Source organism: Culex pipiens, chromosome 2 (assembly GCF_016801865.2).
Source record: "Culex pipiens pallens isolate TS chromosome 2, TS_CPP_V2, whole genome shotgun sequence".
NCBI classification, from domain to species: Eukaryota; Metazoa; Arthropoda; class Insecta; order Diptera; family Culicidae; genus Culex; species Culex pipiens.
In genome coordinates, this window is record NC_068938.1 from 131,975,145 (window position 1) to 131,990,346 (window position 15,202).

Sequence of the window (15,202 nt, forward strand, 5' to 3'; positions counted from 1 at the left end):
CCGCGAGTCATTTTGGATCGAGCACTCGAGAAGACCGCATCAGTCCATCGCGGAGGAAGCAGCAGAAGGAGAAGAAGAAGACCAACAGCAGAAGCAGCAGAACCATCCAGCCATCCAACCAGAATCTTTCCTCGGGTCGGCGGAGGGCCAGCTGCAGTCGCAGAAGCAAACAAGGCCGCATCAGTTGCGGATAGGAACGAGTAAAATGACCGGCAAAACGACGATTATCGCCGCAGTGTGGTGAATCGTCCAAACATAAACGGCCCTTTTAAGGGCCACTAATTTATCACGAAAGAGTTATCCTTCAATTCTAAGCAAATATTCTATCCTTTTCTGACCTTTTTAATTAATCGATAGCAACTCAATCTCATTTTTCGGCGCAAATAGTTTAGAAACTCGGCTGTCATTTTCAGTCATATTTTGGTGAACCGCTTTGAAGTGTTTTTCAAAGTACTGTCATCGGGGGTGACATTAGGTTTGGGGGTGAGATTGTGTCATACAAAAATGCAGAAATTTGTATGACCTCATCTCACCCCCAAACCCAATGTCACCCCCGATTACGGTACCTTCAAAATGTATTTGAGTTTCAGAAAAATTGATAATTCAGAAATGAGCGTGCATGAAATTATAGAGACAAATTCTTTCGTGATTGATTTATTGGCCCTGAAAAGGGCCGTTTGATTACGACTGAACCCGGTTCGCGAGGTCATCCTCGTTCTCCTCCACGACGCTCTTCCACCTTTTGCTGCTGCTCGATTGTTGCTCCCGCGCGAGCCCGATTAGGCCTGTTCGAACGTCCACAGCTTCTTTATCCTCATGTTGACTGCTGCTTCCTCCTTTTTCCGGCTGCTGTGCTGCTGCTGCTCCGCGCCGGCCTGACGTGCACAGTTCGAGTGCTCGTTCTAAAGTGACTTGCTTTTGCGAAATTTTCTGCTTATATAGCGGCACAGCCGGAGAACGGCACAAAAGGGGCGCGGCCTCGAATGCATACGCTCGCTCTGATTGGTCATCTGCCCGATTTGAACTGAAAAATGACTCATTTTGATTGCATGTTTTAAGCGCTTAAACTATGTTTAGTCAAAGTTATTATGTAATAAAACGATAGCTTAAGTCTTCCCCTTTCGACTGGTGATTGAATCTTCTGGATTAATCGATTGGGGGAAAAGATATAAGCGTTTGAAATATGTCAATTTTTTTCGCACGCTTGTGACGGTTTGGATCGAATTTCTGAACTGGCCCCCCAATTGAGAGATTCGACAGAAACGTGCACGCATCCTGGTGGCGAGTAGAAGCACTACGCAACGATGTTCGGAATGACAGCGTGCTTGGAAATATTATTTTTTTTGCAGTTTTTGATTTTTATTTCCTTCAAATATTTTTTAACGTCGATGAAAGTTATTGTAAAGTGTGGCAATCGCATAAACGAATCAAATGATGTATAAATCATAGGGGCTGAGTTAATTTTTCATGTTTTTTCCTCAAATTTACCAAAAAGATCTTTTGAAAAATTGATTTAAAGATGATTCACTTGATTGATAATGCTCCTTATGTGTGTATTATTGATAGAACAAACTATTAGAGTCATATTATAGCATAATTACAATAATTTTCTCAAAAAATTGCCAGTTATTCGAATTTTTCCAAAAAATTCCAAAAAATCACCAAAATGCATTTTTAAGGTCAATATTTTGGTCAAAGGGGAAGAAAAGTAAAGTTTAAACACTTTTACATAACATTTCATCATTACTTTTAACTTTTGCAACATTTAACTCAAGTTATCCAAAATATCGATCATCTTTTTAGAAAAATCGTTTAAATAAAATACCAGTCACAATTAATCACTACAAATCACCACGCATTATGATCGTTAGCGAAATTGCCACACTTTGCAATACCCCACTTTTCTGAAAATGCTTGATTTTTCATCATAAACGCGATTTTTACCTAAAAACTGCTCAAACTGTATGGGGGCTGTCATTCCGAACACCGCGGGAACAACAGCGAACCTAGCGGAAAAAACGTCGTCGAATTCTTCAATATAGTAAGTAGAGACATAGTCCTATGTCAAAAAAAGTCTAGACTTGATTTTGTTTTTAATGAGTTTCCGAACAAAGTACCAGATTTTATATGTTTTTCTTAAAGTATACTTAAAGGAATTTTAGTTTTTTTTTTTTTTTAATCATTATTTTTGAATATTTGTCTTCCGGTAAGAGTCTGATTTTAAGTACTAAACATGCAAATTTTTACTAACCAATATCAAAACGTCACTTTTGCGGCTGTTCAACCCGTCGCTTTGAAATCGCCGCAAAACTCAACATTTCCCCCTGCACACACAACACCACCGAACCGACCAATCACAGCCGCCGTTCTATCGGCCGCGACCATCATCGTCCACACGCAAGTCATGTGACCAGCACTCGTGTAAAACTCACCCACACGCCCAAACCGCGCGCCCTATCCGTACACGGCCGCCCCTCGGTCGCTCTCACGCACACACACACGCAACGCGCGCGCCCGTCCATATTTGCTCGTCGCGGCGCTCGCCGTTCGTTCATTCAGTTTTGTACCGTGAGTGTGTCGAGTAAGTCGCATCTTCTCTCCAGCAGACTCTCCAGCCGTCGCGTAGCAGGTTCCAACAGCCGCCACTCACTCACTCAACACACTCCATCGCAGCAACCCGGAACAGCACCGCCGCCAGCAAAACTTTGTCAAAATGGTTCTCGGAGAGGAAAACCCCGTCTACTCGCCCTTCTTCGGCGTCATGGGAGCGGCCGCTGCCATCATCTTCAGCGGTAAGTGTCCGTTCCGGAAAAAATCCGGATTTGCCCGACGAGAGAAGAAAAATGTCCGCGACGACGGGGGTCATGTGGCTTTGTGCGGGTGTGAGTGTGTGTGTTTGTGCGCGATTGTGACACGGTGCAAGGTTGCAACCTGTTCCCTGTGCGATCATGTGATTCGTCCGGACATCTGGACGAGCGGATTGGAATCGATTCTTGGTTACTTCTTGCTCGAAGGAATCCGTACAAATTCCGCGAAGAATCGCTTGGGTGGAAATTTCTGCCCCGAAGAAAATCGCCTACTTTTCCACTCGTTTGACACGAGAGCACGAGAGTGTATTCGTGACATCTCTCCCATCTGTCAGTGTGTTTGTGACGCACACTGAAACGTCTGGAGGAGATCGCAGAGCCTGCTGCTAGAATGTTGATTATTATTGATTTTAAAGGGACACCCTGCCCGCCAAGGATTTTTGGAGAGAACGGAACTTTTCGAGTGCGAGATTCCGCGGTTGACCTCGCCGAGTTCCGTCCGATTCCGGTCACGCGGGGTTCTGCTGGGTGTCCCATGTGACCAGTTGCCCACCCGCAGCAGTACAAGCTGTTTATGTATTTATGATGAAATTGCTTCTTCCTCTTCGTTTTTTTCCGCGGTCTCGTGACCAACTTTTCAAGCGATTCATCACGATTTAGTTGGAATTTGCAACTATTTTCTTAGATCTACCTTATATTAGCATAACTCGATCGTATCTTAACAGATTTGAGTTACTTTAAACCTATTTAAGCCTAAACTTCCAAGAATTTCCTCAACATTGAGCAAATCGCACCAACTTTGAACATCTTTAAGTTTGTACAAATCAAGCTGAAGAAACTAGTTCAGCAGGGCGTTCTCCGGAAAAGTTGCTGGCTATCGATTAAGGGATGCTTTTCATCTCCTCAACCCCCCTTGGGAAAAAAACACATCTCTGAGAGTGACCACCCTCCCCAAAAGGGGAGCAAAAGTGGGTGGTTCACCACACGAGAGCAGATTATCGATTTTTCCCTTTCAATCTTGCAATATCAAGCGAAAATTCTGCATTTTCAAATGTCTCGCCTTATTAAAAAGACGACAAAATTCCCAAGAAATTGACTCACTGTCGTCTTCGAACGCCTTCCAGAGTCAGTCATGTGACGTCATTACTTAACAATTATATTGTCTCTCTTCGCCTTGACGGCGGTCTCAGCAAAGCCCCCAAACCCCCCTCAACTTGCCAACGTTGTATTTGTGTTAACCGCGCCGATGATTGTACGATTTTTTCTTATCGAAGGTTTCTCAACTCGACTCGAGAGTGTAGTAACTTTTGCGCTGGTAGCCCGTAATCATGTTCCTTCTATTGTGTGGATGTGAGCGCACGCATGTGATTAGTGGCTGCGTTTGTAATTGTGCCGTCGTGTACATGTGACACGAGCAGCGGCGGAAGGTAGACCACAAGATCACGGCGCGGCGAGAGCGGTTATGCAAAAATCGAAGAAGGGTTGGAGAGGGGAGGGGGGATTTGGGGGAGTCATGTGCAGATTGGAGTTGGTTGAAATATGTTACAGATGGGTTTGGAGTTGAAGGGAAAAGGCTTCTCAGCAAAGTTGTATTATTTAAGAATTTTATCAAACTTTATTCAAATAACGTAAATTTTATTCCTACTTAGCCACATCATTTCGATAATCCTCTGATATAACAAAACTTTGATAAGGTTGAGTTAATTAGGCCAAGAAACCCTTTTATTCTAGGAAAATGCTCGTATGTTTTGCAGGAAGGATTCGGTCCTATTCCATCCAATTTTCAGATTCTCACTGTACAGACAAATCATTTGCAAAAATGGCGATAGAAACTTACTTGAAAACACCTTTAAAAACTGTAATCAAACGTCAATATCATTTCTAGATTTATGGCAAATTCATATTAAAGTAGATCTAGTGAGTAAATGTTTTTCTTTCGCATAACTTTGTGTCTAAGAATTTCATGAGAAAAGTGGCAACAATTCATAATTTCCGCGTGTTGATCCACTCTACTTGAGTTTTCTTTGAATAATGACGTTTCGAAATCATTTGTAATTTTATCAGAAGGGTCTCTACAAATTAGCATGAATCAATTTCACCCCAAGACCAAATGTCATCCCGGTAGTAATTGTATCCAAAGTCATCACACAAATACGATTCTCCAGTCTACAACCCGCTAAGATCACCGTCTTCATAAGTGTGCGAATAACTTAAGATTGGGTTGATGATATTCAAACTGTACAAAATATTTTACTTTAACTTATCTAACGACAGATTCCAAGGTGGATCCGAATATTATTTTGTCATAAATTCTGAGACCAACTTCTGTAAAGTGTGTAAATACCACTCGCTGTCCTCAAAAGCATATTTCTCATACCCTCTACAACCCAACCCCGCCTTTAGACGGGCTTCGATTTAACAAATCGCCAAAATTACATTTTTCAACCAATTTTTGATCTTCAAAAAGCATTGGAAAGAAGAACTCTTGAAGTTTGAGACAATTTTAGGGTTGGAATTTTTACTTTTTAGTCACATAACTTTGCAAGTGTTTAAAAAAATTTTTTTTTAGTGGTCAACTTTGGCTGTGTTTTGCCTTCCTCACTTTACTGAGGAAAGGCTATAAAATCACTCGAAAAACGAACTTTTTAGTTAGACCTCCTAGACCTACCTTCATTTGTACATATCTAGAGTTTTTTTTTGATTAGGTCCTATAAACATATGAAAGACAATAGTTTATTGGTCCTTTTCAAAAAAAACTCTGGATATCGACTCAGAATCACCAGCTGAGCAAATGTCTGTGTGTTTGGCTGTATGTAGACATGTGTACCAAATCAATGTCACTGGAATATCTTGTCACAGGCTCAACCGATTTTGGCCGGAATGGTTTTAATCGATCCGTCTTAACGTCCCCTAAGTTGCTATTTAAATTCATGCAGTTTTATCATGTATTTAAAAAGTTATGTTAAAAAAACTGTTTCATATTAAATTAAAATTATGGTAAAAAGGGTGGTTTTTTCATGAAACCCTCACATGTTATATATTTTTAGAAAGCATATGAGAAGACCTTTCTTGTGGATTAAAAATTTTCAAGATCTGACTTACCTATCTAAAATTACAAGCAGTTTAAAAAATGGTCTGAATTTACATAACCTCAAATGGTCCCGTCTGATCGCCACGAAAAAAGCCTTGTAGAGGGATGCCATTTTCCTGAAAGGCGGTGTCTGTATAATCTTGACAAAAAGTCTGTAGGAAGTCTATTTTTTTTACTCGTCACTTATTTTTATAAGGACCTCTTAGGTGCTGCGATCACGTTAGGGGAGATCCTTAAATCATGTGGACACTTTAGGGGATTGTAATCACTCTATAAATGAGAGGAAGGCACCAACCACCTAAAGGTGGATTAAGTAACGTTTTTTTACTAACATTTTCTATATTTTAAGTAAAAAGAAGTATGCAGTATTTGTTAAGTGTCCCAGACTATGTCTTTACGCATTATTTTTACAATTTAAATGATAATGGTGCCATTTTTAGCAGAAAAACAAACAAAAAATTTTAAAAGTGACTGTAAAAACATGAAAAAATAAGATAGGCAAAATGTAATGATAGGAGGTGATGAAATAGGCCAAATAATACCAAAAACAAATATAAACTAAACAAAATAAATGCAAATTAAAATACTAAAAATGAAACAAGAAAAACATAAAGCAAAAGAAAAAAAGTTTTTCGTAGAACAAAAGTTGCTCAAAATGACCTCCTGAACACGAAAAAAATAAAAAAAAATCTAAAAAAAATGTGGGCAGTAGAGGGTTAACAACCATCAGCGTTGGTTTGCTTCTTTCTCTAAAAATAATCTGAATTTTAACTGATTTTTGAGTTGAAATCGTTGTTGAAACAGATTTATTGTAAAGTAACGCGTTTAAAGTTGTTTTCCAACTAAAAAGTACAATAATCGCATATTTGTCCAACAGTCCCTAGAAAGTTGTATGGAATTGGAAATTTTTGCAATTAATTTGGTCATATGGAACGATTTGGATTGATCATATCGAGATTCTTTTTTCTGATTCCACAGAATTGAGGATCGATTCTGTTTGGTTTTCAGGAAAATTTACAATAACAGAAGAAATTAATAACTTCGAGGTGACGAAATCCCACATGAGACAAATATGCATTTATAGGCACACCATTGTTCATATTTTTTGACATGCTTGTTAGATTTCTAAAATCTTAGAAAAAATATTACTAAAATTTTAAAACGTGGTGGAGAATTCTAATGAACACAACTTGTTTAACAACACTTTTTCTGTTATTATTTGCATTAAATTTGAACAATTATTTGGCAAACTCTCTTCCTATACGGCTATTTATTACTCGATTTCTGTTGATGTCCTTCTGAACACGGAAAAAAAATTAGGCAGTAGAGGGTAGAGGGTCAAACAAAAATCGCCTTAGACCAACTGAGAACTACTAAAAATGATCAAAGTTGGAAACCTATTTGAAAATCTAGCTTGCTTTTTCAAATGGTCCTATGTACATGTTGATTGTTTTGATAAAGTAATCTAGAAATGTCCTAAAAGTGTTTCACGAACTGAAGGCTTGAAATCCTAAGTCTTAGCGCTGTCAAATACTCTTATAAAGGTGCAGATATAACTTAATATTCAATATTGATGCACATGATTATGGCTAGGGAAATTCGCAGAAATCGTAATCCGTGAAATTTGCTCTTGATCGTGAAATCTGGTCAATACTGCGAAATGAATACACAAAATTCAACCAATAAACAGCGAAATGAGCTCTGATTGTAACATGCCATAAATAATACAATGTAAAATTCAATGAATGAAAACGCCAAGCAGTTTTAGTTATTATATTTTTAAATCTCTTGAAAATTTTGTAAAATTTCAAAGAACAAGTGTCATATAACGTGAAGAAACTCCGAAATGATTTGAATATTTTGGATCGAAATTTAGCTTTTTTATTCCATTTCGTTTGAAAATAACATTTCCAACATTTTTCGATGTTTTATAGTTTTCTGCTATTATCATACCAAATGATACAAAAAAAACGTTACAAATGGAACTTTGGCTAAACATTTTCGAAATAATTAAATATCCCTGTTGCACCCACAGGAAAAAATGTATCAAAATCTGTCATAGTGGATTTGCTACAAAAATGTTACCTTTTATAACAGATTTTGCAGCGAGCTCGTATATAAACTGATCAATATCAAAGTCCTCAGCACTTTCAAATTAGTTGAAACCTTTGAACGGTATTTTTTTTACACATACTTAACAGTTTTCTTCACTGTTACTACACCCCAAATATGCAAAAAAGAAAGATCTAGAATTTTGCTCGCATGTAAACCTGACAGCGATCTGCATGCGCAGAGTTACCAGGTCAAAATTTGAAAAATCTGGCAAAGTATCGATTAAAAATCTGGAAAAATCTGGCAGACGAAAATATATCAATTCTGAATGGAGGAGGGGAGGGGGGATATTAATTAATTCAAAAATTTGTATACGAATGATTCGTCAAAGAGAGAAAAATGTTTTTGCTATATCTCTATCAGATCACCTAGCGCTCCATAGTGCAGTGTCAATGTTTTGTATTACTAACTTACAGCCAGTCCGATGAAAGCATGCTGGAAATATTAATAATTGCAGTACATCCGAGAACACTCGAAAATGTACTACAAAAATTAAAGCGGCCAGCCCTACTGCGTTGTGTTTACCGCATAGAGGATTCTGCGATCACATTTCACAGAATCTACAGGGGAGGAAGGATGCGTGGACATACCGTACCAAACGCTCCGGATCAACTCCACAATCTTTTGACAACTTATTCTCATCATATTATTCTTCAATATTGATTCGTTTGACACTTTACCAAACATCATATTTTGAAAGAATGTGGGTATTTTTTCTAAGAAGCTGTACTCTTCATTTTTCTTTGATGTCATTTCAATGTTTAGGGCAGCAAGAGACTTTTTGAACATAAAGTCGAATTATTTGTATATGCTCAAAAAGTACAAAAAACCACAACACTGATTGTACACGTCAGTCAGCACCGTTTCCTGGAGAAATGCTACGATCCCACTCATTCCCACATAATGTGCAACGCAGCCAATCGAACTGTGTGTGATTCCAATGAAGTTGTTATTGACACTCTCACCTGCACAGCAAACAGTTGAGTCCAGTTGAAACCTCGCGTCGATCGCTGATTTGTTGCGGCGGCGTTTCGCTGTGCCATTTTATTAAATGTGTGTATGCTGTTTGTTTCCCTCTTCTCTTCGCCCGTGATGGTATTCGTTATCGTTTGATGATCGTCGTAGTGAGATCCAACGAGAGTCATATGACTTGGGCGGTATTTGTGAGCTTCCATCCCAGGGTTATTTGGGCTGGTCATGTGAGAGTTGGCGACGGTCAACGTTTTTTGGAAACTTCCAAAGACTAATTTAATTATGGGGGTCGCAACCGAAATTGTACCGGTGTCCGGCACAGAAATAATCTTCCAAGAAGTTGTTGTGAGTGTGATTGTGTGCGAGAGTATGATTGTCACATGTGCCTCCTCTATACTGATAATGGGACTTGATTTATGGAACGGTTACATTCCACCTCTTCGAGGCAGTTCATAACGGCGATGATATCAAGTCATGTGATACGACGATAAACAGGTGTGTTAGCACTTGATGGTCACCTGGTTACATATTTGGTGGGCGATTTGTTGAGCTATTTGCATAACTTTTGATCGTATCTTCGGTCTAGAACACAGAGAATAAGTCGAAACTGTCTGATTCATCCTCATTATAAAGCTATTTGTAGCACTCAGTGACTAATGCAATGCTCAACTTGGCAGAAAACAAAGCCAGACGCCGTTTACTCTACTCCACGCAATAACACCCTCAAGTACTTTGATAACAATCGGTGAATTTTGTTTGCGTTACGAAAAAAAAACCCTGCAATTGTCAAAATATAAATCGCAATTGAGCCTCGTCAAGTGCCAATCCACCTTCAAGCAATTGAATGAGTGCCATTCATTTTCTTTATCAGATAAGTTACCAACCGAAGATAAGCAAATGTCGTACGAAAGTGCATGTGACCGTTCGCTGGGCGACAACAACTCGTGGGGAATCTGTTTGCCACCTGTGGGAGGCAATTAATCCGCAAACACCAGCAAAATATGACTAATCCAAACTAATTTTTCCCCCCTTTAGCCCTCGGAGCTGCCTATGGAACGGCCAAGTCCGGTACCGGTATTGCCGCCATGTCGGTGATGAGACCCGAGCTGATCATGAAGTCCATCATCCCCGTCGTCATGGCGGGTATCATTGCCATCTACGGTCTGGTCGTCGCTGTCCTGATTGCCGGTGCGCTGGAGGAGCCGGAGAAGTACACACTGTACAAGTGAGTATCGCCTCTCTGAGGACTGCATTTCCCCAACACCGTCTTCGTGAGCGAGAACCTGGACCTGGGAAACATTTACCTGGATTGCCGAAAGCCCACTGCCCAACCATGCTCCTGACTGACACAGATATGAGATATGACTATGATCTCAAAATCTCTAAAAGATTCGAAACCCCATTAACCGAAAGTATGGCAGTGTGTAATACAATATCTAAACCAGGAGATTAAGGAAAAGATGGCTCTTCTAGAGTCCTTTGCAATGCAGTGTATGCAAGACGGTTAATTCATAGATAATTCTGTCAAAGATCTGATGTTAATGACGGTGGAATTGTTCCAGTAAATCACGGGATTGAAACTCGTCTGAAAAACCTGTATCATTTTCTCAATCAAAACGGTGGCGCCGCGTGGTGGTAGCAGCCCTGTTTATTACACTGTGAAATTATCGATGGCAAATCCAAGGAACCAAAAGGTGACAACAGAAATGTCCGCCCAAAAGTGGTGCTGCAAAAAAACTTTTTATTTAAAAAAAATTCCCAACAAATCAGCAACGAATTACAAGTTTGATAGTCGAACTACACTTAAAAGTTGGTTTTGTTATTTGTTTTTGCAAAACCGCATATTTTTTTAACAAAAGTGCCAAAAATATTCGTAATTACCTTTTGCCTCTTGGTGGCGCTTTGTGTTAGTATATGTGTGGTCGATATTTGCGGACGTGCACGCAGAACACAGAACAGTGAGAACTAGCGAAAATGCCTCACTTTCTTCTGATACAAGTCGCCATATTGAAATTGCTTGAAGATTCATACCCGTGAGTAAATAGAGTTATCTAAGCCCGATCTCACACACACTAGCACACCATTCGTTTTGCTGGCCGGTACAAAATTTAACCTCACTTTTTTTCGTGTACGTACACGCAATACATGCGCACGTAGATAACTCTATGGATTGCAATGTAATGAAGTTGACCCGCTTGTGGCTAGCATGACTTGGGTTTGACCTGTATAGAATGACTAATAGGACGAAACACCTGAAGTTTTCATTGCTGTCTAAACGTTAAAACATGCCTTCAGTACATACATGTGACATCCGTAGTTGGGAAAGGCATAGTTTAGTGCCACTGCACTGCAACTATAAAAGCTTTAAGCAAATTAAAAAGTCGTGACGAATTAAATTCTTAGTAATTCATTAAATTTGAAATAATTCTTTTTATGTTTTATGAAGAATTAAAAGAAAGAATCTTTAGGAAAATACGAAATAAACAACAATCTGTTGAATGTTCTAATTGGTTTCGAGTTGGATAAAACAGAACCATCAAATGAAAACTAACTTCAATGCTTTTAAATTTAATCACTGCTTTCCCGATTTATACTGCAGTCATTATTTATATCAGCTCATGATAATTATTATTTTGAAGTAGAAGCCCCTTCTGGGGTTTGTTCAAATATTACGTCCAGAGATTTTCGGGATTTTACCTAACTTTATTAATTAATATAATTTATAAATTTTTAAATGGGCCTAAATTGTACTACTATTGATTAGAGAACCTGAATAGGGAGACTGGTCGAAGTGAATTTGACGTACCCAAACAGACACGAGTTTGACGTATCCAAACGAGCATTTGCCTTTACGCCCAGCAAAACTTATCAGTGTTGCCAAGCTCAATACATACGTTGCCAGATCGATTTAGCAAGCTTAGACCAGTCTCCAGACGCCAAGGGTCTCTACTATTGATCTGTTTGGAAATTTCTGTTGCAATGATTTTTTTTATCGATTTGAAAAAAAGGAAACCACTCAGCAAAATTGAGTTTTTCTAATTTTCCTTCGTTGTTAATTCTTTATTCCCGGCAGCTTTAACCTATGCGATCATTCGCTGGCCAACAACCAAATTTTTTTGATCAACAATGTGGAAAAAAATGTTTTGAAGAATTTTCTTGGCTATTGTTTTGTTCCAATGGTAGATGAGGATGAAATATCAAAAATTAAATTAAATTAAACGTTTTTCAAAAGAACCATTCGGTCATCATAATAACTAACTTTTATTCCATCAAAACGAATAAAAAAAATCATGATACAGAATTTCGATTATTTTCATAGCTCTTTTGCACGAACAGTGACATATTTGCGAGAACTCTCGTAACTCTCGTATGTTTGGTAGATTAACATCTAAACTCTCTTGTATGGAATTTATATGGAAATTCCCCATTTTTCTCGAGCTTGGGAGTTAAGGTGTTAAGATTACGGTCCGAATTCCATCCTATTTGTCGATTTCAACTTATTTAGCAACACTTTTGATATAAACTTGCTTGCTCGCTCCACATTAAGCAATTTATTACTAGCTTTCGAATGAAAACGATTTTATGAGCTGAAATTAAACGCCAAAGTGCTGATATGCCAACATTAGGTGCACGATGGAATTACATGCTGTTCTTCTATCTTGTTGCTTTTCAAACCTCATGAATCATGATATCGAATGATAGGACCAAGGGTCCTAATTTTTAGCTCAAAGATCAGAAATCATCGAACGAATCGTTGCCGACCGGAGCGAGCACGACAGGCTGGTGGCCAGCGGCTTGCTCAATCGCTTCACTCAGCGTAACAAATACTTCGTGAATTTCTTTTTCTACTAGCGCGGTGCTCACTTGGCCTGCACTACCACAGTTTGCTGTCAATTAGAATTTGGTATGGTGGAAATGGCTGCCAAATGTGTCTTTGATGTTGTGTAAACAACAAAATTGCAAAATATTATTGATATCATTGATTTTAAGCAATTTCTTAAATGATCAAAGCAAAGCCGATCGCAAACTATTTTCAGTCAGCTTTGAGCGACTTAACGAAATCGGTCTCTCTGAACCATTCGCTGTACTACCCGATTGGAGTGAGAGGGAGAGCAAAGAGAGAGTATTCAGTAGCGATTGGTGTGGAAGTGACAAACGGTAGGAATACATCAGAGCAGTTTTTCGTCGCTCTAGATTTGTGCTCGCGAGTGACTTAGTCTTATTGGAGCAATCAGGACCCTCGGCATAGGACTAAACATGGCTTCATGAATACCCCAAGATCTAATCTGTGCGACATTACAGAAGTAGTTAGGGAGCGTGTTTTTATTTCGTAACGTAGTTGAGAGGAGGGGCTCAGAGGTCGTTTTACGGTCCATTAAAAATATTTAAAATTTGTGTGGAAATTTTGTTACGAGGGGGGGAGGGGGTTTAAAAATCATTTTTTTAGCGTTAAGTAATAAAAGAACGCTCCCTTACAAAACCAAATCAAACATAATAATATTGAAGGATGTTGTCTTCAGCAGTCATGTGGACATTCTGTTACCAAACCTAACCACCACAGAAACACGGTTCTAAGAGTTTTCTCTTCTTTCTTCTCCTTCCCCAGGGGCTTCATCCATCTAGGCGCTGGTCTTGCTGTCGGCTTCTCGGGTCTGGCCGCCGGTTTCGCCATCGGCATCGTCGGTGACGCCGGTGTCCGTGGTACCGCCCAGCAGCCCAGACTGTTTGTCGGTATGATTCTGATCCTCATTTTCGCCGAAGTCTTGGGTCTGTACGGTCTGATCGTCGCCATCTACCTGTACACGAAATAAGCTGGAACTGTGTTGTGCGGTTCGAGTCGTCATCCATCACCACCACCACCACAAACAACTCCAACTCATCAAACTCCATCAAGTAAAAACAACAAAACTGCGCGCTGTGGCCGAGCACAGCAAGATCCGAGTTCGGCCTGTAACATCCTTCGCGGCAGCAGTGACAATATTTACCAAAAAAACACACACAAACACAAACTTTATTACTACAAATTTTTCGTTTAGAAAAGGGCAAGAACTAAAGTCGCCAATAATGTGCTTACGCAATGTTGTGGTATCCGCGTCGTTTACCAGCTTCTTAACATCCAGAAATTGATGGAGATGCCACCGCCACCTGCTTCCGGAACCTAGAACAAAAAAAACAATTGAGAGACTATGTATTTATGTAAAATATTGTATTTAATTGTAACCCACAAACAAAACAAACACACTTAATTTATGTAATTGTTTTGTCTCCCTCTGCGCGCCGCCCCCTTGAAAGACGAAAGCCGGCCGGAAGTCGGCGGACGGCGGCCCGGGTCCGGTTCCGAACAAATCGAAATTGAGTGCTAAATAATTGCTATTTGTACAAAACGAAAAAAAAACGATAGAACAAGGAAACAACCCCCGCTCCGTTGCTGCTTATCGCCCATATTGGACGAAGTGAGGGAGTGTGGCGGAACGCGGAACCTGTGCCAGAACCGCAACTTCCGGTTTGGTTTTGCGCGCGCGTATCTCGGTCAATTTCGGTTTAGATTGTTTTCTTCTGCAATAATTATGGTTTTCTTCACACGAACAACATCAGCAAAACACAGAGAGAACGTTTTGAGATAAAAAAAAAAGTTACTCGAACGAAAAGCAAGTCACAAAAGGTTGAGTCTGTGATAAAAGCTTCCATCACAAACAAAGAAAAATCACAGGTTTAGCGAGACGGAAACGGTTCCCGGCAAACTCAACCGAAACTCCACCACTCTTACAGAACATCGGCGGGAACGCGTTTCGCGAGTGCTCAAAACTTGCTGAAACAAAGGTCCAGAGAGAGTATTAGACAGTTTTGTTTTCGGTCCCGGAAGGAGGTGCATTATTGGAAGAAACGAAAAAAACAAAGAGTTAGAACATTTCATTATTTCGCGTTCGTTACATATATGAAATCGTTCATAATATCATCGGGAAAGGCAGAGTATATTAAAGAAATCACACAAAATCCAACTTGTTCTATACCTTCAATGTAAATGTTCGTAAATACCTTTATTTCTTACGTGTAGATTGAGTTAGGAACAAAAGAAACAGCTGCATATTATAAAACAAATGTGATTGTTTAAAACAACTACTAAAAGAGAGTGTACTATAAACTGACTAGTTAAAAAAATGGACCCGAAAGACCATCAAATTTAAAAGAGAGAGAAAAAGAGCGACCATCAACTCTGAAA

At 39.4% G+C, this 15,202-nt stretch overlaps 1 protein-coding gene across 1 annotated transcript; it reads left to right on the forward strand.

The window, feature by feature from the left end:
- Positions 1 to 2,543: 2,543 nt before the first annotated feature.
- Positions 2,544 to 15,202, forward strand: LOC120424171 (V-type proton ATPase 16 kDa proteolipid subunit c). Its single transcript, XM_039588228.2, has 3 exons — positions 2,544 to 2,792; positions 10,018 to 10,207; positions 13,589 to 15,202. Exons 1-3 carry the CDS (start codon positions 2,714 to 2,716, stop codon positions 13,791 to 13,793), a joined length of 474 nt encoding a protein of 157 aa, XP_039444162.1. The 5' UTR covers positions 2,544 to 2,713; the 3' UTR covers positions 13,794 to 15,202.

Bases quoted from the DNA above. Each gene is read 5' to 3' on its own strand.
- LOC120424171 (XM_039588228.2), top strand. From the start codon at position 2,714: ATGGTTCTCGGAGAGGAAAACCCCGTCTACTCGCCCTTCTTCGGCGTC. The intron at 2,793-10,017 runs GTAAGTGTCCGT...TCCCCCCTTTAG, and splicing joins CGCTGCCATCATCTTCAGCG to CCCTCGGAGCTGCCTATGGA. The intron at 10,208-13,588 runs GTGAGTATCGCC...CTCCTTCCCCAG, and splicing joins GAGAAGTACACACTGTACAA to GGGCTTCATCCATCTAGGCG.